Raw genomic sequence first — 22,339 nt, 5'->3', positions numbered from 1 at the left:
TTTGGTTATTTTTACAATCACTTCATTCTCTTTCTCAGAATTCTGTTTCTCTAGTACAGTGATCATTTTCCATCAGCCATATCCCTTGAGTGTAATTCTAAAGGCTGACTTTTACCCAAGAAGTCTTAGCAGTCTGCATACTAGATTGCTGAAGAAACTGTCTCTCTTGAGAGTTTAAGCATGTTAAATTGAGATCCTAGATAAACTAATATCCTAGAACTTCTGCAATAGTAGTGGCAAAAATACTTTCATCACACCCACACAACACAACTGCCTGTTGTCAGTGATATTTAAAAGCAACTACTGCCAGAAAACAAGAGAAATGCATTCCTAATTTAAATACAGGATAATATTAAAGGGAAAAAAAAACCAGAACGTTTTAAATGAAGATCATGAGGATGTCCATCATGGCACTGGTTTATTCTGCCAAAAGAATACTGGAAATTATGGTAGTTAGTATATATATTTATTTGATCTAAAGAAGAATAAAAGATGGGAAAGGAAAAGCCCTCTTTGGCAAGGAGATAATTTCAGTTCAACTAACTGGTCATGGGACTATTTTGCCAATATTAATGATTGTATTAAAGACAGAAAATGCAGAGCCCAAATAATGTTCAAAATTCAGTAGAGCAAAAGACTAGAGTATATCTGTGTATCATTCTCTTGCTGTTTAGTTTTATAGAGGAGGTTACTCCTTCTGTAGCTGTAGTTGAAGCCATGAGAAGTCTAGATTTTCCTGAGAAGCTGAACGCTATGTCTTTTTCCAGGATACATATTTTCTCAGAACTTTGCTGAAGGTCAAAGGACTGCGTAAATATTACATTTTAGAGACTGGCTGGGACTCTTTTTTAAATACAGTTTTAGTTTCCACTTGAATCAACTCTCAGAAATGGCTTGGCCCACAAACACACCGGTTTGTTCTTACAGCCTGGCTAAGAAGAGATGCATCCTAGCATTTGTAGGACAACTGTTCTCCAAGCCTGAGAGTCTGTGGGATTCTGCCCTCCCTTCTGCTGATGCTTGCCCATGTCTTAGCCACAGGAACCAAATCAAAGAGCAAAATCAGAAAGAAACAAGTATATTTTACTTTGCAGGGTGTTTTTGACATACTGTGCTCTCTGTGGGGTTTCATGACTTTGAGGATGGGCATAAGGAAGAATGCAGAAGGTGGAACACAAAGATGTTTGTGGCTGGTTGAACTGTCTTTAGTCTGTTTTAGCCTAGCATGTTGATCTACCCCACACTATCTGTCCCCTACTCTAAAATGGACACATTCATGTGGAGCTTTTCCTCCATGAGTGAATCAGGGACAGAATTGTATTCCTTTGGGCACTGTTCTGTTGCCACAAACATGAGCTCATCCTTTCTCATGGGCCACACCATGTCTTAGTCATGCCTTGATGAGTAATCCTAATTCTCTGGATAGCGCTCTGGATATTGCTTTCCTGTGAGCAAAATGAGGAAGAAACCCTGTGAAAAGGAAACTGCCACAGACCACTTGAGCCTGAAATGCAGTGTGTATTTGAACATTTCTACCAAAAACTGTAAAGGAATAATTGGGTCTCATCAGTCTTGTTCTGTACTGTTCTAACTTCATCCTGTAGTTAACTTCTCTGTATGGTTCCAAGATGGCTTTAAAGGGACAGTCACAGCTGCCACTGCACTTTACTGATAATAATGAAGGACGCTGACATATTTTCCCAGAAGTAGTGGAGAAGGTGGGTTGTTATCCTATTCTTCTCTTGCTTATGAACTAGGACTAACTTTGAAGCAGGTTCTAATTTTGTAAAAACAAATGTCACTGCTCTACTTCTTATCTTGATCAGCCTTTGATTAAAATACGTTTCAGTAGTTTAGAAGTAACTTAATTTAGATTAAGCAGCTAAAGTCTTGCCACTGCAGCTTTTTTATGGTTGAGTGCTTAAGTTCTCTGCACAATGTAGAGAGAGATACTTAAAAATTAACAGAACATTTTGAAGCAAGGCTGCCTAAACTTCAATTCCTCCACATAGTTAACAGATTCTATCTAGAATCAGGGTATTCCTGCAGAAGTATGCCTGGGAGCTGTTACATTTGGACACATTATTCTAGTGGAAAATGCAGGTTTAATGCTTAAGTAATTTGTGCTCACAGACCTTATTTACAAGACTAAGGATATTTGGAGTCCTACTCAGGGTCTTTTCTACTGGAGCTACTTTTACAGCTCTGGATTCCTATTCATGAACTACGGAAAGATTCTTGCTCTTTAATAGCCTGAAGTGTCAATGGCAGCACAGTTGCCCATGGATGCCTTACCTGTGGCGAAGGAGAAATTAGAGGACCATGAATCTTGGACATGGATACATAAATCCTTTTCATCACTGTGTATGACATCTCTCAGATTCAATTGGGCTGCCCTTCACAACCACCTCCTCCTAGTTCAGTCTCCCCTTTATAGCTCTAACTGTAGCCAGTGTTGTTTAGTGCCTTCATATTTGCTTTAATAGAGCCTATATAGAGCTGATAATTCCATATCTTCTTCTAGCTTCTCATTCATAGAATTCACCACAACTTCAGAACATTATTATTCTTCCTCCTCAGTCCTTTTGACTTGTCTTACCCTGGTCCCTTCCCACCTTATGTCTTACTGAGTGTACCAGTACAACAGGACACAGCTGTGACTATTTTGATCCCTCCTCTAGAGTATTCATCAGTTTCCCTGAGCTTTTCTCCTGGTGATGAGCAACTGGGTTTTTGTAAGAAAGATAACGTGATTCAGTAGCTTTGATGGAATGAGTAGCTTATTACCTGTCATTATATAGCACTCAGTCGAGAACAGGACTTTGCAAAGCTGAGCCCAAGGCTTGCAGTGCCTTCTGGTATATCATCAATAGCTAGGCTGGGAGAATTGACTTTCTTTAAAAAAAAAAGCGTGCACATTAGGAGGTGATTGAGTTAGATGCTGCTAACTCATCTTGCTTCTCTCCCTCAACCTTTCCTTTTTCAGAACAGAAATCTTACATCAGGAGATAAATTTTGAGAGGCCCAGCCACAAATTTATTCTGACTTTGGTGGCAGTTACCTCTATCCATCAGCTGGACATTTTCCTGACCTAACAGAAAAGAATCAAGGCAGATAATACCGACTTGTGGCCTTCTCAAGATGGAGGCGTAGACATCTGAGCACCCTGCTGCACCTTCAGTTTGTTTGCTTACAATTTGAGAAGAATGAGCTTTGAAGTTAGCTTAGCTGACTTGGAGCAGGCAGTTGGATTCGATGACCTGCTGAGACCGTTTCCAATCTGAATTATTCTACTAGTCTAAGACATATCAAGCTACAGTAAAGTGAGGAGAGAGACAGTGAATAAACATTTAACTATGAATCTCGATAAATTCTGGCTTTTAATAAGTTTTTTAAAAACTTTTTAATAGCTGTCTGTATGTCCATTTCTGATTCAAGTGGATTAATGCATAGCATCAGTTTTGGCTGGATTTTAAGCCTTTGCACAAATAGCAGTCCTATGTCTGCTCTTTTGAATTTCTGTAAGCTTTATTTGGATGAAAATGGAGATTGAGATGGGAATTCTGCATGATGAAAACCCTCTTAAATCCCTCCCCCCCTAAAGTTTAAGCTGTGTTAGTGGTAAATGTCTTAATTATTCAGATCATCTCTGCCATAGCAAATTGTAGTGTGCTCCTCCAAACTTTTGAGGCAATTAGCTCTTATATTGGTTTTGGCTCCAGGTATCTCAGCAAAAGAGGCAAACAGTCTCAGGATATGTTTAAAAGACCTTGGATAAGACCTTGGATTATGAGTGTATGATGTAAAAATTGATGTGTCTTCCTGATATAGACTACCTGCAAATCCTGGATGTTTGAGATCAAGAACAGAAAATGTCCAAGATAAATTTGTGATTTAAGAATGGCTTTGCTATAATGATAGAGAAACTTTGCCAAGTAATCGTGTGGGAAAAAGCTGCTGAGAGCAAGTCAGTTTCTTACTCTGTAGGCAGAACTAATGGCAATGAAATACAGTAGTGAATATTTCTGAAAAAACCTGTTCACAGATGTACCCTAGGGGCTTCCCAAACCCAGGGACTTGTAAAGGTTCAGAGCCCACTGGGTTAAACCTCCTTGGAAGGAAACTTCTACTTCAAAATAATGAGATCAACAAATTGGAAATTTCTTTGATGAAGCTGATGAACAATTCCCAATTCACACGGCTGAAAAAAGGAAATGTAATATGACTTTGGGCTTGGTTTTGGTCAACATAACAATAAGAATTTAGTCAACACAGGAGTTCAAACACACCACTCACCCTATCCTCTACACCTATATATGGTGTAGAATCAAGGGACGCAGCCTCACATTTCAAACTGTCAGGGAGGCTTCTCATAGGCTGGTTGAAAGGGTGTTGGGATGATTCCAGGAAGTCATGTTTTGTGTCTCAGGCGAACCTAAGCGCACCTCCAGACTCTGGAAAGTCACTGAGAGGACTCTGCTGACCCTAGAATGGGAAGCTGTTCAGTAGTGCTAACAGGCAGGCTGTGCACACAAACATGATGGCTGATCCACCAGCTGGGGTAAAGCACATAAACAAATGTCTTGTGTTGCCCTGTTTGCTATTGAAGGCATCATGGCAGTAGTTATCAGTTGTACAGGCTGACTCTATCAATAGCCTTTAATTCTCAGGTGCTTGAAACATCCCAGCTCTGTGAACAGTCAATCCATGCTCTAACCAATGTGCTCATCAGTGTTGAAAGAGGTGAAGATAATGGAATGGCACAATACATCTATATACAGCTTGAGAATGTTTGTATAGGATAATGATGGCTTTAGGGGGTGCCCTGAATGAGCACAGTCTGGACATGGGGTTTACATGAGTGGAGAATCTTTGCAGAAGGAATATATATTATTAAATTTGGCAAGAAGACATAAAGAGCCATTGATGTGTGTTCTGTGGCAATCAGACGTGTGTCCTGCAGTCCCTCTACAGGCTTTCAGTGGCATGAGGACTCCAGCTAGCCCTGAGACCAAGCACAATGCTTAAGCACCTGTGAGTACAATTAAATCTTTCTATTCCAAAATATGGTGGCTCTTTCAAACTATCTACAAGAGTAGCTCTTGGCACATGCTCTCCCTGCAAAGCATCCCCTAAAGAAGTGGCTGGAAGGATTACAAATGACACTGACCAGAACTGTGTCAGGGGACAGTTCAGCTGTCAGTCAGATGTGATAATTTTCTAGTACAGCATTAGCCTTGGGGATGAGACTAGCCTCAGTCAAAACCTTGAGGCCTGCAATGTGAAAATATATAACTGTAGAGCAAAGCTAAATACTGGCAAACAATTTTTGGATGTTAAAACCAACCCATCTAACTCAGTGCGGAGATAATGTTTTTCCAACAGTGAACACATTCAAAGTGCTCGATACAAAACTTACCTTTCTTGCAGAGGCAATGTCATCATCATCCTGGCTTGAATTTGAAAGTGATCTTAGGTACTTCTTGTAAGGTCCAACAGGGCTGTCATCCCCTTTTCTGCTGAAGCATTACTAGTATTCCTGAGACAGGCTCCTCTGTCTCAGGGATACTAGTCAGTAGTAGTCACCTCTGATCAACACCGGGAGTTGATGCTGAATTGATTTCGTATGTATTTTGTGGCTTAACCCTGACTGGCAACTCAGCCCCACACAGCTACTCACTTACTTCCCTCAGGGTGGCACAGGGGAGAGAACTGAAAGAGTAAAGATGAAACTCATGGGTTGGGTTTGATAGATAAACAAAATCACTCATGCAAGCAAAGCAAAACAAGAAATTAATTCACTGCTTCTCCCATTTTTGGGCATTGTTAAGCCATAAACAGGAAAGCAAGGCTGGAATGGAATAGTGGAGTGATGACTTGGGATGACAAATGCCCTCACTGAAATTATTCCCCCTTCCTGCTTTTTCCCCCCATTTTATAAGCTGAGCATGATGCCATCTGATACGGGATAGTCCTGTGGTGACCTGTCCCAGCTGCATCCACTCTCAACTTCTTGCACACCCCCAGCTGCCTCACTGGTAAGAGGCAGAAAAGGCCTTTGCTGTGTGTAAGCCCTGATGAGCAAGAACGAAAACAACTCTGTGTTAACAGCACTGTTGTCAGCATACAGCCAAAACAAAGCCCCATACCAGCTACTGTGATGAAAATGAACTCTACCCCAGGCAAAGTGGCACAATGTAGAAATTCCCACAGCCTGTGCTGTCTGTAATTCCATTACTCTCTTTTGCCCACCCAGGATGAAGAGATATTCTGACTTTGTGTTCCCTCTCTCTCACACAAAGTCTACTACTGCTGGAGCTGAGACATCCACTCTGGGTACACCTCCAGGTTAGGCCATTAATTAGGAACATTAGGAGTAGAACAGGGTGGAGTTATGATGTTTTGTGGTTTGTTTTAATATGGATACACTGGAAGAGAATATGATAGGAAAAATTTTAGATTAACTAGTAACAGTAGAAATTGCACCAAGGTGCAGAATAGGCTTTTTAAGATGCAGCAAATAGCAGCCCTCTGACTGGTTAAAAAAGAGAGGCCAGGTTCAGGTTAAAGTATTAAAGGACTTAAGTAGATGTCCATCTAGAAGTATTTCTACCTCTGGGAAGCTACTGATGATGCATAAAGGAGAGACAGCAGGGAGGAACTATTAGAGTGCAGGCTTAAACTATGTATCAGATCAGCAAATAAAAGCTAAACCCCAATCAGATGTGTTTTGAAGATGCATACAAGGCATTAATCCCAGTACTTGAACACCAAAATGATATTGCAATTCTAGCATCTAATTTTTTAAAAATCTAGAAGACAGGTTCTCTTCTCCAGGAGAGTACTGGAGTGAAAACAAGGCTTGCAAGTATTAATGCAGAAGTAATACCTACAATGCCAAAGAAGAGGAACTGAGTAATCTTCCAGGCAGGACATACTGCAAGTCATTCTTCTTCTTTCACTGCACAGCTCAGAAGCAAGGCTGGCAGTCTGTGGTTACACTAAAATGAGTTTTGTTAATTGCCAGTCCCTTGAGATGTATATGCTGCACTACAGAAACTCACAGGTTTGCCTTGATTATAATAGCAATGGGAGGAGAAATTACTCCTCTCGCTGCAGTTCTTCAGGGCAGAGGAGCATGCTACTGATAGATGGAAACATGACATGGTTTGTGATTGCCCAGAGAAAAGATCCCTGAACTGAGAAGGGTGAAAGACCTGCTGATTACCTACTGCTACCAAAACCAGTGGGCCAGATCAGGATATTGGAGTATTTACAATTCAGTACAATTTGGACTGCCACATTGATTTCTTGTGCAGTTACTGTTTTCAATCTTGCTCTAGTGCTCTCTTGGTGATTACTTTCCCTTATACACAGTTTCTTACCTGAATTAGCAGACATTCTTCTTCTAGTGCAGCTGACCTTTGTATTCAAACTGTGCTGACAAAAGTACTCTCCTTTGATGGAGAAAGCTGACTTATTATTAAGTACTGGGTTAATTTTTTTTCTCTGTTATATCCTTGATGAATAATATTTTTTCTTTTCACTTATACTAGGGAATCTAAAGAACATCACTGGTTTTGAAAAAAAGTGTGCAGTGCTGTTGTTTTCCCCAAGGGAAACATCATATTTCTAACAGGCCTCTCATGCCATTCTCTGCTAAAGGTGTCTCCCTTGGCGTGTGAGCAAGCCTGTGAACTCAGCACCACAGCAACCCAGGTGGTGCACAGTTCATGCTCTGTATTCAGTTAAATGGTGTGCAATAAATTGCTGTAGCCTGCAGATTAATCTTAGAGGTGGGAAGCAAACATGGAGAGTTTTTTAGCAACTTACTGATTGTGCTTAACCATTTCAGTTCCTTATTAAGCTCTGTTCAGGATACAGAGATGGGTCAGTTCTGTGGAAGAACTGGCACAAAGATCTCTGGATGCATTTTGCTGGACTCATCTTAAACTCTAGCTCAGTATCTCCTAAAACCTGCATGTTTTTATTAGTCTTCTCTCATCCCCCTTCACAGAGCTCTTCTGTGTGACCCTACCTCTTGTCACTGCAATTCCAGGCAAAGGAACAGCCAGCATCCCAAGGGCTGCTTGAGCTCAGGAGAGGAAGAGCGGGGACTGATGTGAATGAGTGGCTGCAAGCAGAGACCCCGCTGCCTGTAAAGGATTAAAAGTAGATGGGTCCTGCTTGAAGCAGGTAAAAACACTTTATTTTTCACCCTTGATCCTTCTGTCACTCAGAGCAAAACCCTGCTGTACATAAATAACTCTTCCAGCTCTGTGAACTGGAGGAATTTGGCACAAGAATGGCTCAATATTTTAGAAAGCTGACTATAAATGAGTGCAGTGAATTGTTATGCATACATTTTAAATGTAATACAAATGGTTTTTGCCTTATTACCATGGTGTAATAATGGAGTAATTTACATTTTTTCTTTTCCAGAAAAAAATGAAGATATCATTCAGCTGACCATAGGAAATAAGTTTTTATAATAATTTGGAAAAATAAAGCTGCATTTCAAAATATTTAGTTGTATAATTATATAATTTTAGTATTGTAAGTGTAATTTGCTTTTGTCTGTTGACAAAAGCTGTCTAGTTATTTAGTACTCTATTTGTCAGCAAATGAACATGTATTTCCAACACAGATTCTCATTAAAATCTTAAAAAAAAGATAATGTGGAGTTTGACCTCCATAGTCACTGCCTGATAAAACATAAGTAAATATGTTGTTTAAAGTATGCAGTAGACAAATATATCAGCAAAAGACTTCAGATATTATGGTGATACTGTTAGTGAAGAATATTACAATTTACTGATCATGCCTATAATTGTTTCAGTTATTTTATATTAACAATTCTTTAATTATGTGAATGCCAGAAGGGTAAATTCACAAAAAGGAAAATCACTTTACATATAACTTAGTGGGATAACAATGTGTAGAACCTATTTTAAAGAAACCATGAGAGACATATTTCATTCGTCAGTCTGACACAAAAGGAAATGACTTCCTCTAACATGCAATGAAATAAATAAAGGTCAGATGGTTCATTTGTCTGCATTTGCTTTGTTCAGTTCTACCAGTTAAACAGGATGTTTTCTATTAACATTGCTTTCAGGTTTCCTGGTAACAATAGCACCAAAATAACGACCAGATTTTGTCAATGTGAAATTTACTCCTCCTGAATAAAGTCTTATGCCTAGAATCTACAAAGAGAAAAGTTGAAATAAGATGTGGGAGAGCTATATTTCTGTGTAAGCACCAGGCTGAGATCCATACAAGCTTACAGGAGTCAAGTACTCGGCTTCCACCAAATTCAGAGGAGGAGAGTACCTTTGCTCTTAAAGCTTCGCTTTGCAAATGTGAGCTCTGTATGGCAAAAGGGCCTCTCAGTATTCACTGTATATATGAGTATATATGAACGGTGCCTTGGGTGTCCAAAATCTATGCAAGTGAAAAGGAGAGCATGGAACATGCAGCTTCTCAGCTGTGAAGCAGCAGCAGCAGCCTTGCTGAGCCACACTGCTTATGAGGCAGGCTACTGGATCTTCCTCACAGACCACACTTGGCTCATGCCCTTAGGTGACCTCCAGCTCAGGCAGAGCATGAGTTAACTGCCGGCAAACTTCAAACCACATGGGGTTCAAGGGAAAATAAGGGCTTTAAGCCAGTTGTGTGCACTGGATGTTCCACCCAGCTGGAATGTGGTTTGTGTTGAGGTATGTTTTCTTTGTCTATTTTTTTCCTGAAATGTGCAATTACAAAAATTAAAATATTTACATCATTACAAATGAAATTTCAGTGTCAGCTTTTTCTGTCATCAAAAAGAATATTCCTATGTGCAGCAGGTGAATTATTTTCCTTGGGGATCAGAGACAAAACTATTTTCAATACAGAGAACAATAAACTGATTATTACAGCTATATACTTTCTGGTCAAGAAGTTTCCCTGTGTTCAGAGGCGATGCTTGTCCCATAGCTCCCATATCAGCTGTGTGCCAGGCTTCACAATAGCTGCTAACCAGCCGGATCCCATTTGCAGTTGAACCATGCCATATTATTTTTTGAGGCCTGAAAGGTAATGTTAAGAAGTTATTTATTGGAAAAGTCTCTTTTGCTGTATTCAACTGTACACCTGTATGTGTAGTGATCTGCATTCTTTGTGCTTGAAACAAGGAGTAGTTAGGTAAAGAGGAAGACAGAAAGGAGAGAAAGAAAGGAGAACACAATCTGATATCCCATTTCTAGACTATCAGAAAAGAGAAAGAAAAATGGCATAAAGAAAGAGAGAAATTTTTATCACACAGCTAGTAGCTCAAGATACCGCTACTATTTCTTTTACTATCTGGTAAAAGTAGAAAAAAAACCCTTACATGTAACATATAAATGGTAATGTCAACTCACCAAGATGAATCAGTCATGACATTCCTGCCATCAAAGGAGTATATTGGAACATGAATGTTGAATTGTCCACCATTTCCATCAAATATAGATTCCCAGTTACTAAAAAGGGTTTGTCCCTGTAAAAATTTCAAAGCCACTTTTACAAACAAGCAAATCTCTAATCTACACCAAATCCCAAGTCTACTTTCATAGACTTATCTGGAAATTGAAAATTTTATCTGCATTTAAGGACCCTTGTGATTTCATCTTCCACACAAGTTTCTGCATAATGTTCCTGAACAAACTTGTCTTGTCTATCAACTCTATGCAAATAGCTGTCTGGTCCATGCCTTTGCCTCAGAGCTGTCTCTCTGTTCTGCTGTCACTCCAAAAATTCAGCTTGATCATCCCCTGTCCTTTTCCTCCTAAGGCATTGTTTGAAAAATTGCTTATAACTACTGTAGCTGTAGAGAAAATATAGACATAAATTGTAGTGGAACTTCTGTTAAGGTCACAGTTTTGTGAAAGTGTTGCAAACATTCAGGGCAAAACCTTTGCATTTGGCTTCCTCTCAAACTGCTTTTGAGTTTTTCCAGTCAAGGCTGAAACAATATTGTCTTCACAAATTTCTCTCAAGGCTCTGTGTTTGCAGGCACTTCAGAGAAGCATCCGTTGAACATGTTCCAAGCATCATGTGTTATTCCTGTAGGTTTCTTTGGCCGCCTGTCCTGGGAGCCAGCCAGTGCTACAAAGACATGGTTGGTTTTCCTCAGTTTTAGAGTGTGTCTGTTTATGTGAGACCACAAAATGACTCATGCTCTAGACTCTCCTCTCAGTTCCATTGGGGTATATCCAACATCATGCCTAAGCACAGAATTTACATTTTTCTTTGAAATGAGAAAAATAGGCATTTTATCCTATGATCACACTAAAAGGTAGAACATAATAACTTCATCACTGCTTCTTTGTTTCTTGAGTCTGACTGTGAAATATGAAGCAAAGCTGCTTCTTTATAAAATGCAGTTTGGGCTGAAACTTAGTGCTTTTGCTATTTTCCAAGATTTTGGGGAACCTATGGCCTATCCTAAAAAAACAAGCACTAAGTACCCATTTTTACCTGAAGGTTGACTACTGGCAAATGGTGTCGGTCTGTTTTTCTGACAACTGTGGCCAGATCTTGCAGGTGTGATGAGAGGAAGGCTCTGTAGGTGGATGTCAAACCGGCAAGCTGGGCCTGCCGAAAGCACTGAAAATCTGCTCCCATGTCACCGGACAATGGGAAGTTCAAAGCCACCAGATGCAACTGGAAGAAAAAAGAAGAAAGGGAACCATTTTAAAAAAGTTTATGACACAAGGAAGATACATCTTGAAAACAAAACAGTGCCCTCTCCTCATGCCAGCACAGAACACGTACCCTTCATAACAAGTATGAAAGTTATTTGTTGCCATAACATTACATTTCTCAGAGCCATGAGACCCTTAGCAGAAATATCAATTCATCTTTCAATGTTAAGGAAACTATGAATATTATGTACTCCTAAAAATAAAAATCTTTTAGAAGTAGCTAATATTTTCCATTGGAAATCTTGGAGTTTTCACATTAACAAAATCACAAATCCTGCAAACATGGAAAAAAGTGGTAAGAAGTGACTAGGTACCCTTTAAAAATAGAAGAAATAGCATGCTTTTGTCAAGCAGCACAGATGCAAGAACTAATCCACATTCTTCCTTTTTTTTTTTCTTTCTGGTTTAATTTTTTAGATATGTCAGTTACCTTGCTTTCTTTGTCTAAATATTTTAAAGTATTTTAAATAGAGGCTTAAGTTCTAAAGTGTCCATCTAAGCCAAGCAGCACCACGAAGATTGAAAATATTGTAACAAATATTTTAATTTAATTATTTGTAGCACTGTTGTTAGTTTAGAAGTTTATTGTTAGTTTATTCTGTATTGCAGGTACAATCACTGAGTGAAGCGATATTCCCAACTCAGTCAGGAGTTTTTTTCCTTTGAGATGGGGATGGGCTGGGATGATGAAAACAGATCTGGAGGGAACAATTTCAAATTGTGTTTGAGATGTCTGAATAAATTAAAGTGTATTTGTAAATTTCTGAAGTAAAATCTCTGAGTTTGAAGAGCAAATATCACACATGTCCCTAAAGATGCAAACTGTCACATAACAAAGCATACTTCTGCAGCTGCAATACAGATCTCATACTTACTGCTGGTTTTCCATTGTACATATTTGATATTGGTCTCAGTGCTGGAATAGACTGAAATCCCTGTTATTCAAACACAAGCAAAAAAAAAAAAAGTTAAATATCAGAATTGTACACACTCAGTAATTTTTTAAATAAAAATTTAATCACACCTGGAGTCCTACATGAAAGCAGCCTGCTCTTGGTAGGAGCAGAAGAGCAGATGAGGAAAATCAAAACTGAAAGGGTAAGGAGGATGTGAGAACAGAAAATGTAATGGGTGGAAACACTTCTCAACCCTCTTAATTGTTTCAGGAGCAGCAAAGTTTTCTTCTCTAGTTATGGCAAGTATGAGTAACAAGCCACTAACTGGAGCAGATGGGAAACTCATGTGGTGTCAACTGGAGGCTGCAGAAAATTTCTTATAACTTGAGGTCTAGACACTGTTCCAGTGTGCTAGGTGAATTCTCCCTGACCTACTTTAACCTTTTTTATTTGTTTCTGTCCATCTTCCTTCTTACTGCTCCTTCCTAGCACTCTTGCCCTTTCATTTTCTCAGCAGATCAACTTGTCATCAAAAAACCTTCTCTGACGCCTTTGTCATTTCTTGGTTTTCATCCTCCCACAATTTTTTGGGACAGACAGCATGTTCACATGCAGGCTGGTACAATAACTTGCAGAATGGGGTCAGGCTCAAACTAACAATTGAGGCTTTAAAGAGCCTCTGCACCCTTTAAAGAGCACCCTCTGTGGGGTAAGCTACATTCAGGTAATGATTATGGTACACTGAATACAGGACTATAACCTTTCAAAGAAAATCTGCTTTTCAGAAACCCTTTTCTGACCTTCCTTGAAGGGGATGAGGGCTTGATATGACTGATTCCAGGCTTATGAAACAGTATTCTGTGGGTTTGTGGGTTTTTTGTTTGCTTTTTCTTCTGTTTGTTTTTTGGTCTCTATTTTTTTTCTGTTTTTGTTTTTTTTTTTTGTTTTGTTTTGGTTTGGTTTTTGGTTTTTTTTGGGATTTTTTTTTTTGTGGGCTGCTTACTTTATTCTGCTTTTTGTAAATGTTTCTTTGTGTCTTTAGTGTTTGGAATCTCAAAAGATACTGGAAACAGATTACTGTCCAAGCAATCAATTTGCAAGCTTATGTAGTGGTAGGATGCTTATTTTGAACTGACAAATCTTGGTGGAAAATCACACTGTGCAGAGATCTGCATACTACTTCTGCCAAGTGTACCACACATCTAGACTCAGTTTTCCACAGTCCAATATTTTGTACTTACATGGCTTGATATGGCTGGAGGAGGAAGGCTGTCAGCAGGGATAGGAATTAGCTCACCAAGCTGCAAGGACCAAAAAGGAGATTAGAACCAAAATGTATCATCAGGAGCTTCTGAATTAAAAATAAGGAGTCTTTGCACCCACACTTCTGTCCCTCTGTAAAAATATGTCCCTCACCCTCATTGTGAGGAAGGGAGTTGGAAAATATTAGAGTGTAGTGCAATAGTACCTGCAATTTTCTCCATCCTTTCTGAACACGAATAAAAACCTCACTGGTTTCCCTCAGATAGATTAGTGTTCCTTCTGCTACATAATGAACTTTTTCCAACATGCCCTCAATGTTTTGGAATGTCGTAACCTGTCAAATAGGAAAGTGAAACATACTTCATCAGACACAAAAAACACTTTGCAAGTTAAATAGTCTGATTTGGATAAATAAATGTCAAGGCTTCTTCTGCAGGAAAGGCTGATAAAGTTAGTTTTATGTAATTTAATCCATAAAGTAATATGAATATCTTGCTACTTTGGCATATCAGCATCCTCATTCTGTGGATTGCAGTAGAACAACAGCAATTTTGTTCTAATTTTGTGCATAGTGAAGATTGTTGTGCTCCTACCATTTAGCATGCTGGGTCAAATTGGCAGAGTTCAGAAGAGAACTGCAGTAGTTTAAAACTTTTTTTCCCTCATTTCCTCATTGACAGGAAGCATATGAATGCTTTATAAATACTGCAGACCCTACTACAGATTTGTATTTTTTTAATTAATCTTAAGTAAGCTCAGACCTTCTATCTGAGACAGTATCTCCCAGCCTGCAACTACAGGCCTCTATCTTGGGGCAGTCTTTGAACATTTGCTTCTCCCCTGAGAATTGCAATGAATGCCCTCTGCTAGCTTGAATAGGGCTTTTGGGGGTGGTTTTCTCAGGCTTTTTTGGTGGTTTTTTTTTTTTGTTTGTTTATTTATTGCCTTTTTTTTTTTACAGAAACCATGAGTTCTTAATTTAGAACTTACTGAGAATTCTGCCTTAGTTGTTTTTTTTTTCTTCATGGATATCTTAGACCCAATTTTGATTAATTTAATAAATTTAATAATATAAGAAAAGGAAACAAATTTACATGTAGTCTTTGGAACAACCATTTTTAGAATTGCTAGGGAAACCTGCAGTTTGCATCTTAAAATTACGTGATTTATAAAATATTCTACTAAATAAAAGCACAGGATGGAACTTTCACTCCTCTTTCGGTGCTACCAGTGACCACCAAAAGTTTTGAAGAAAATTTTCTATAGCAAACTTCCTTATTTTGCTCTCTTACCAGATTCCCGGTGGCAGGTGACCCTGGCTCTCCAGGAGGACCTGGTGGCCCAGGCATTGCAGCTGCTAAAAAAAAAAAGCATACAATACATGCTGAAGGTCATCTTTTTTGAGAGAAAGAAAGGACTTAGTGATGGTGTCCAGGAGCAGCAGAAGTTTTAAATAGCTGCAGTCGTGCCCTTAATGGCTCAAGTCAACTACAGAAAATACATTCTAAGGATTTTTTTAGAAGCAATGATGGAACAGTCTTTTCTCTGTTTTTTGGGAGGTTAGAGCCAAGAGATTGCAGTCTGTTGTAGAAACTGCAAATGAAGAACGAAACCCACTTAAATTGACCAGAATGCTGTTTTGTCAGCTAGTGCACATGGAAGAGGAAGAACTTTTTGCTCCTGCCCATATAGATTTCAAGGGACTCATAACATCTTTTGCTCTAAAGGCAAACAAAAATTTACTTTTCCTTAGACGAAATATTCATATATGTAAGCTCAGCTTGTGTTACAAAGCAAAAAAGAAATTCTTCAGGGGTATGAACTTGGACTACTAAGGTTGCAGTCCATACCACCTGGTACATAGTATCTGTCTCTATTCCAAAAGTGAATTTCTTCATCTTGAGCTGTTTTCTGGAGTAAAAACTTCTTTTCTTTTAAGGCAGGAAAGATTGAAAGATATGGAAGACTAAAAGCATGCATTTTGTGGAAATGCATGTCATGATAATGGAACTTTGAAGTTGTTTGTAAGGAGTTTTTACACAAGGACCTTGCTTGTTTGGTTTAACCAGAGGAACCTCTAAATCACCTTTTGCAAGAAGAATCTATGCACTGAGTCATTTGCAAGGATACTCCAGAGCAGGTCCTTCATGCCAATGGCAGGGGAATGAGGTCAGCTCTCAGAAGTGTTTATAGCTATTTACCTACAGATAAGCTATTCCTATTTCTCCATATTGCAATATGTGAACTTCATACTACAGTATGTGATCTTCATAATTACAGATAGTAATAGCTTTAAAAGAGATAACTGAACCTCGAAGATAGGGAATAAATAAACATCTGTTCTGAACATTTATTAAAATGTGTGCTGCCTAAAGAACCCTTTTACAAAGCAAAGAGGAAAATGTGTAGGAGGATGATGAAGACTAATGGCAGAGAGCATAAATGAAAGTATAGGGATGGAATACTAATAATAATTTGTTTTGTCTGATTGGGTCTCTTAGCTAATATCCAGAAGTACTTACTCCAAATTACACAGGAAAAGGCCTGAAGACCTTTATGGGCTTCATGGATGCTGTGGGTCTGTCTGTATCATGATGGTCAGGGGCTGATTCACACGAAGCCCATGTTCCAATGTTGAACATATTAAGGATTTTTTCTTTCTCAAATATTATTGAGAGGATGAATACTTCTGATAGACACTAAATTAATAGTATTGACTGGATGAGAGATCGGAAGTCTCCCCTACTGTATAAATGAGGCTGACCAGGTTTAAGAAATACCTGGAGAGAACAAACTGAAGAGAGGTATGTCCTCTCCCCAAACTGGGAGCATACTGGGAGCACAGGTCTTGTGGGAAAACAGGCTAATTGTTTGTTCTCAGGGATGGAGAACTGTATTTGTTAGACCTGTCAAAACTTCAGGAAGAACAGATCTCTGTTACAGCATCTCTATTCAGGTAAAGTCTCCCTTTCCACTAGTACACCATCTTCAGCTGAGGTTAAAGAATGCTCTGCTCAGGTTTCACCTGGCTGGATTTCCATGCTGGTCACAGATCCTAGAGGAAGGAATCAGTCATTTTCTCAGGCATATCTATCAAGTAATGTCAGAGGAGCCCAAGAACCCATCCACCAGAACCCAAGGCTGGACATTAATAGTATGAGGCCTGTCACAAAAAAACCTGTGACTCAAAAGGAATCAAAAGCACAAATACCTTGTACTGTGACACCTGATTTCTAGCCACATACTCCCTTTGATGTCACCTTGTTTGCAAAATTCCTCTCTTGATGTGACTAATTGTGGCACATTTTGTTCCTTTTCTAACCCAGTTGAAAACCATTAAAGGCAGTGTAAGCAACCTGAAGTTCCAATTCTATTCAGTATTTGCATAGCAACTAGTTTTTAGAAGCAGTTCTCCAGCATTCTAGACCTGATTCTAGACCTAAACTCTGCTGTGGGTACTGCCTTTTCCCCAGAAAATCAGAGAAGCACTTGGGCTGGAATAGACCCTTAAAATCATCATCTCCACCTACAACACCCAGAACTGCGAAGTCTGCTACTAAAACATGCCCCTAAGTGCCATGGTTGTGCTTCCAGAGATCGTGACTCAACCACTTCCCTGAGCAGCCTGTTCCAGTGGCAATCCTTTAGGTGAAAAAAAATTTCCTAATATCCAATTTAAACCTCCTCTGCTACAACCTGGGGCCATTTCCTCTTCTGTTGCTTGTAACCTGGGAGAAGAGACTGCTCCTCCTGGCTACATCCACCTTTCAGGCAGTTGTAGAGTGATAAGGTCATCATCCCTGAGCTTCCTTTGCTCCGGACTAAACACCCCCAGCTCCCTCAGCTGCTCCTAATAGGACTTGTGCTCCAGAACCTTCCCCAGCTTTGTTGCCCCTCTCTGGACACACTCCAGCCCCTCAAGGTGCTGCATTCTTGTAGTGAGGGGCTCAAAACTGAGCACAGGATTCAAAGTGTGGCCTGACCAGTGGGACAATCACCTCCTCGGTCCTGCTGGCCACACAATTGCTGATACAGGCCAGGGCCATTGGCCTTCTTGGCCACCTGGGCACTGCTGGCTCAGGTTCAACAGCTGCCAACCAGCACCCCCAGGTCCTTTTCTGCTGGGCAGCTATCCAGCCACTCTGCATGGGGTTGTTGTGACGCAAATGCAAATGCAGGACCTGGCACCTGGCCTTGCTGACCCTCATACAGCTGACCTTGGCCCATTGGTTCAGTCTGTCCAGACCCATCTGTAGGACATTTCAGCAGATCAACCTTCCTACCCAGTGTGGGGGCAAACTCACTAAAGTGTGCATTTGATCCCCTAGCCCAGATAATTGATATTAGATAGGTCTGGACTCAATACTGAGCCCTGGGAAAACCCCCTTGTGTTGGCCACCAGCTGGATTTAATTCCATTCCCCACAAGAGGAGTGTTTTGTCCCACATTTAGCCAGCTGGCCAATTTGATGGATTTTGCACAGCTGTCAAGGTAACCTATCTCTACTATGCACATTTCCTCCCAGCCACATCCACAGCAAGATCCTTCACACAATAGCACTTCCATAGCACTAGTCAGTGAAAACTGTCTGCAGAGAAATTGTCCCTTTCGTGCTCTCAGTTCCAACTTCCCCCCAGGAGAAACTGGTAGAGGGCAGGAGGAGAGTGAGGAACAACCCGCTCAGGTATGCAGAGAGGGTGGGCAGGTGGGACAGCCTGCCAGGTGTGAAAGAATTGGTCATGTGTGAGTTGTGGGCATGTGGCTGTACATTTGCACATACACTGAAAAGCTCACCTGAGCCATATATTGCAGGGGGGCCTGGTGGTCCAGGTGGTCCAGGTGGGCCAGGAGGTCCAATTTTTCCATAACCTGGTAAGCCAGGTAGGCCAGGTAACCCTGGAGGTCCTCTGGGTCCAACAACTGAGTCCCCTTTTGGTCCCTGTCAGTGATGAAAAGCATTTCCTTGAATGTATTGGTTTCACTGCTGCAGGGCCATCATCTCTGGTGGCAACATTTACCAGGTGCCTCCCACTACACCACCATTTAGAAATGAGTCTGTATGTAATTTTCTCCAAGGAGGCATTTTCGTTTTCATAGCGGAAAATGAAATTTTAACCATATACTGAAATAAAGTCAAGGATTTAAATTTCGGAAAGCTTTCTGAATAATCTCATACCTACCCCTGTGCAGCTGATACCTGCAAAACTCTCAACAGTGCTCTCAAAATCCTGAATCTCTACTCTGTTCATGCTGAGACTGCTTGCTTTGATGGGCTCAGAGGGTTTGTGGAAAACTTTAATGTAAAGTGTGTCTATGCAAGGTGTACACCTTATGATGACGAGTGTTGTCTTCTCCCTCCTGTGATCAAATGTTAGCCCTTAACCTCTCCAGCTGCCAGACTTGCAGAACAAAAAGGCTTCAACTCCCTTCATTTTCAGTTTAGCAGTGTGTCCTCAGCCTGACTGAGGGAGGACTTCTGCTCCCTGTGCTCACACCATCCTGCAGACATGGAACACATTGGACCCTGGACAAGGAGAGCTCAGCTGTGCCAGTAGAACAGTTTCTAAACAGGGAGATGGTTCTCAGCAATGTGGAATAGAACTAGGGGGATTTTTAGGGTGGTCTTGCTAACTTAGCACTTAATCCTCAGCTTAATCCTCAGCCCACTCATTCATGGTTCTTGACACAGACATGGAAATAGAGGAATGCAATGCATGTATTTGTTGCCAGTTCCCAGGGATAAACTAGGTTCCAAAGAACTGGTGCATTTTATTCCAAAGCAGCTGTGGTGGCAATTGCCAGAAGATAAAATTAAAAGGTATACACTAGGCACTGGTTGAATTTTACAGAAATGGTCCAGATGGCTACACACTGGTCTTTTCAGTCATGTGTTTGGATTACTAGGAAATTAGGATTAATTATTTCGATAGCCAGTAATTTTCAAGTCAGCCTCTGACTAACTTTATATGGCTAATTTTGGTATTATGGGGGTATAAGTAGTTGTATCACAAATTATACATGCTGCTTTGATTTGTAATGCTGTTAATAGCATGATCTACATACTGGTGTAGCTATATGAGACAGCTGAGCACAACATTATGTCAGTATTTCATAGCAAAGTAATTCTGTGCACAGCAGTGAAGTGTCTGTGTTTACACTTAATGACATTTTCTCCTATTCACCTAATGCTTAGCATGTTAGTTTTTATATAGTTCCTAGCAATCCTGATGCTTGTCTCTTTTAAGTGCCTTCTAAATTAATTCTAAATGGGTAGTCACAAATATTCCCATTCTACAACTTGCATGACTTACAATTAATCCTGGTCTTCCTGGAGGTCCAGGAGGTCCTGTCAGGAAAAACCCTCCATTTGGTTCTCCTTTTTCTCCTTTTACACCAGTGACTCCATTGTCTCCTTTTTCACCCTTTGAAGAAAATGTATTTTAAAATGTTGAGCTGAAGTGAGACCAGAACATCATGCACTGACCTTTTAAATTTACCTGAAATCTCTGAGTTTGGTAAAGGAAAGCGTTTGTTTGAAATGTTTTTAACATCACTTTCTTTCTTCTTCTGTGATATGGGATGAAAAGGAATGGTTTCTCTATTGAGGCTACAAGGCTCACATAGGGCAAGGGCTAGGGGAGGTGGGGTTTGGTGGAGGCAGAGAAAATGCCTCTGTTGCTGTTTCCTGCTATTCTACCCAGCAAAACCTTGTTCAGTGCTGTAGCTGGAGGCAAAGAGAAAGTTGGAGGAAGCATAAAAGCCTGGCTTTGTGCTTTCCTCCATCACCAAGGAAAAACGAAAGCAAGATTGACATCAAATGGACAGCTATTGGAAGGTATTTGACAAAGTGAGCAGAGCATGGTGGGAGTGTGTACCAGGATAACAGAAGAGACACAACACAAAATTGCAGACACTTGAAACAGTATGTCTTCTGTTCTGCATGGCTGATTATCAGTTAGTTTGGGAAACAAAGCAATAGGTAAGAAGCAGCATCTAATTACTACATTATTATATATCTGTGCAAGATGAGCCACAGCATTTATACATCCTCCTCACATTATTTTTTCCTGTTTGTCTGCTTTTTTTTTCTTCAATTTTTTTTTTTGGTTGACTTTTTTCAGGTTTCTGAGAAATAAACCCGTGGATAGAAGAGGCAAAGGGCAAAGCAAAAATGACAGGTATCTGCAAACAGCCAGAGGACATGGCTATGTATAGCCCTTCCTCTGACTTTTAGTCTTTGTGGATTCCCAATAAACATGACGCAGAAGGTTTCTTTATTCCAGGCCATTTTGGGGAGTAGAAGGACTAGATGAAAAATGAGTTCTTGGCAGCTAAATCTGTACAGCTACAGACATTACACTGTAAGGTCAAAGAAACCCTATCAGCTTTGCCACATACATGGGACACTTTATACAATAGGAATAACTTGGGTGTACTCAGCCAAGCAGAAATAAAGTCCTAAAACCAGGCAGCATTAAGACCCCTTACAAGAGTCTGTCAGCACAACACTTTTGATAGCGTCATTAAATGATGATTTGATTTACATTTTATAAGTTCTTCTACTGATAGAGTCCTATTCACCTAAAAACATTTTAAAAATATCATATTTTTATTAATTTTTGTCACTTGAAGCAATCAAGAGAATAATGGAACAGAAAGAGGCTAAACAAATTAAGATATGGGTATACTTTGCTGTAAGAGCTTCCAGGAAAAGTGGTTTTAATAATTTAATTTTATTCAGCGTGCTTAAAAGATAAATAACATGACATGCAAGTGATTTCTACCCCCTTTCCCCTCACCCAGTGTTCTAGAAGCCCTTTAGGTAATGGATGTCTTTTACCTGAGCTGACATGGAAACAAAAGCATTCATTTAAAGCAGATATGTTAGGTAACAGTGAATTATGACTCACTTCAATACCACTGGGAAGGTAAAAAGCCTCAGTAATAAAGTTTCTTTCAAAAGTAATCTTTATAGACCTCTGACAACTGCTATCTCTATAGTTGTAATACACTTGCCTATGTAGCTAAAGTTTAAGAAATGAATATAATTTGCAATTGCTGATGCCCTTATATTTCTATATTTCACCATGTTGCATTGGTTTGTGCTTAATTTAGAGTAAAGTACACTTTAAAAAAGGCTTAACAGAATTCAAACACAAATGGAATATAATTACCTTTATGCTACTAATAAAGTGGCTGAAATATGATGGAGGCAGAGGTGGACCTGAAAAATGAAGAAAACAAAATAAAGTACAATAATTATCTGTAATTTTCCTTTTAAAAGCACTGCTTTTGGTATTACTGGTTTAGGAGTTTAATGGAAAACTATTTACAATAATGGCATTAACCTTTATATCAAACATATTTTTAGTTTTGTTCCCTAACAAAGCAAGACTTATACAGCCTATCTTGTCTGTGCTTTGTCTGTCCCTCTTCCACCTTAAAAACATCTGA

At 39.8% G+C, this 22,339-nt stretch overlaps 1 protein-coding gene across 1 annotated transcript in view; it reads right to left on the bottom strand.

Annotated features, from left to right (window-relative positions):
• Window positions 1-8,777: 8,777 nt before the first annotated feature.
• LOC118694727 (collagen alpha-1(XV) chain-like) overlaps window positions 8,778-22,339 on the bottom strand; it is an 83,621-nt gene continuing 70,059 nt past the window's right edge. Inside the window, exons 32-41 of the mRNA XM_036395931.2 lie at window positions 22,060-22,109; window positions 20,197-20,307; window positions 18,680-18,824; window positions 15,178-15,242; window positions 14,091-14,219; window positions 13,864-13,923; window positions 12,602-12,661; window positions 11,500-11,685; window positions 10,404-10,519; window positions 8,778-10,070 (exon numbers count right to left, since the gene is read on the bottom strand). Of these exons, the coding sequence (XP_036251824.1) occupies window positions 9,854-10,070; window positions 10,404-10,519; window positions 11,500-11,685; window positions 12,602-12,661; window positions 13,864-13,923; window positions 14,091-14,219; window positions 15,178-15,242; window positions 18,680-18,824; window positions 20,197-20,307; window positions 22,060-22,109 (1,139 nt within the window). The 3' untranslated portion in view covers window positions 8,778-9,853. The remainder of the gene's footprint in view (window positions 10,071-10,403; window positions 10,520-11,499; window positions 11,686-12,601; window positions 12,662-13,863; window positions 13,924-14,090; window positions 14,220-15,177; window positions 15,243-18,679; window positions 18,825-20,196; window positions 20,308-22,059; window positions 22,110-22,339) is intronic.

This window comes from Molothrus ater, chromosome 1, assembly GCF_012460135.2.
Source record: "Molothrus ater isolate BHLD 08-10-18 breed brown headed cowbird chromosome 1, BPBGC_Mater_1.1, whole genome shotgun sequence".
Taxonomy (NCBI): Eukaryota; Metazoa; Chordata; class Aves; order Passeriformes; family Icteridae; genus Molothrus; species Molothrus ater.
This window is presented reverse-complemented; position numbering and strand designations above follow the sequence as displayed.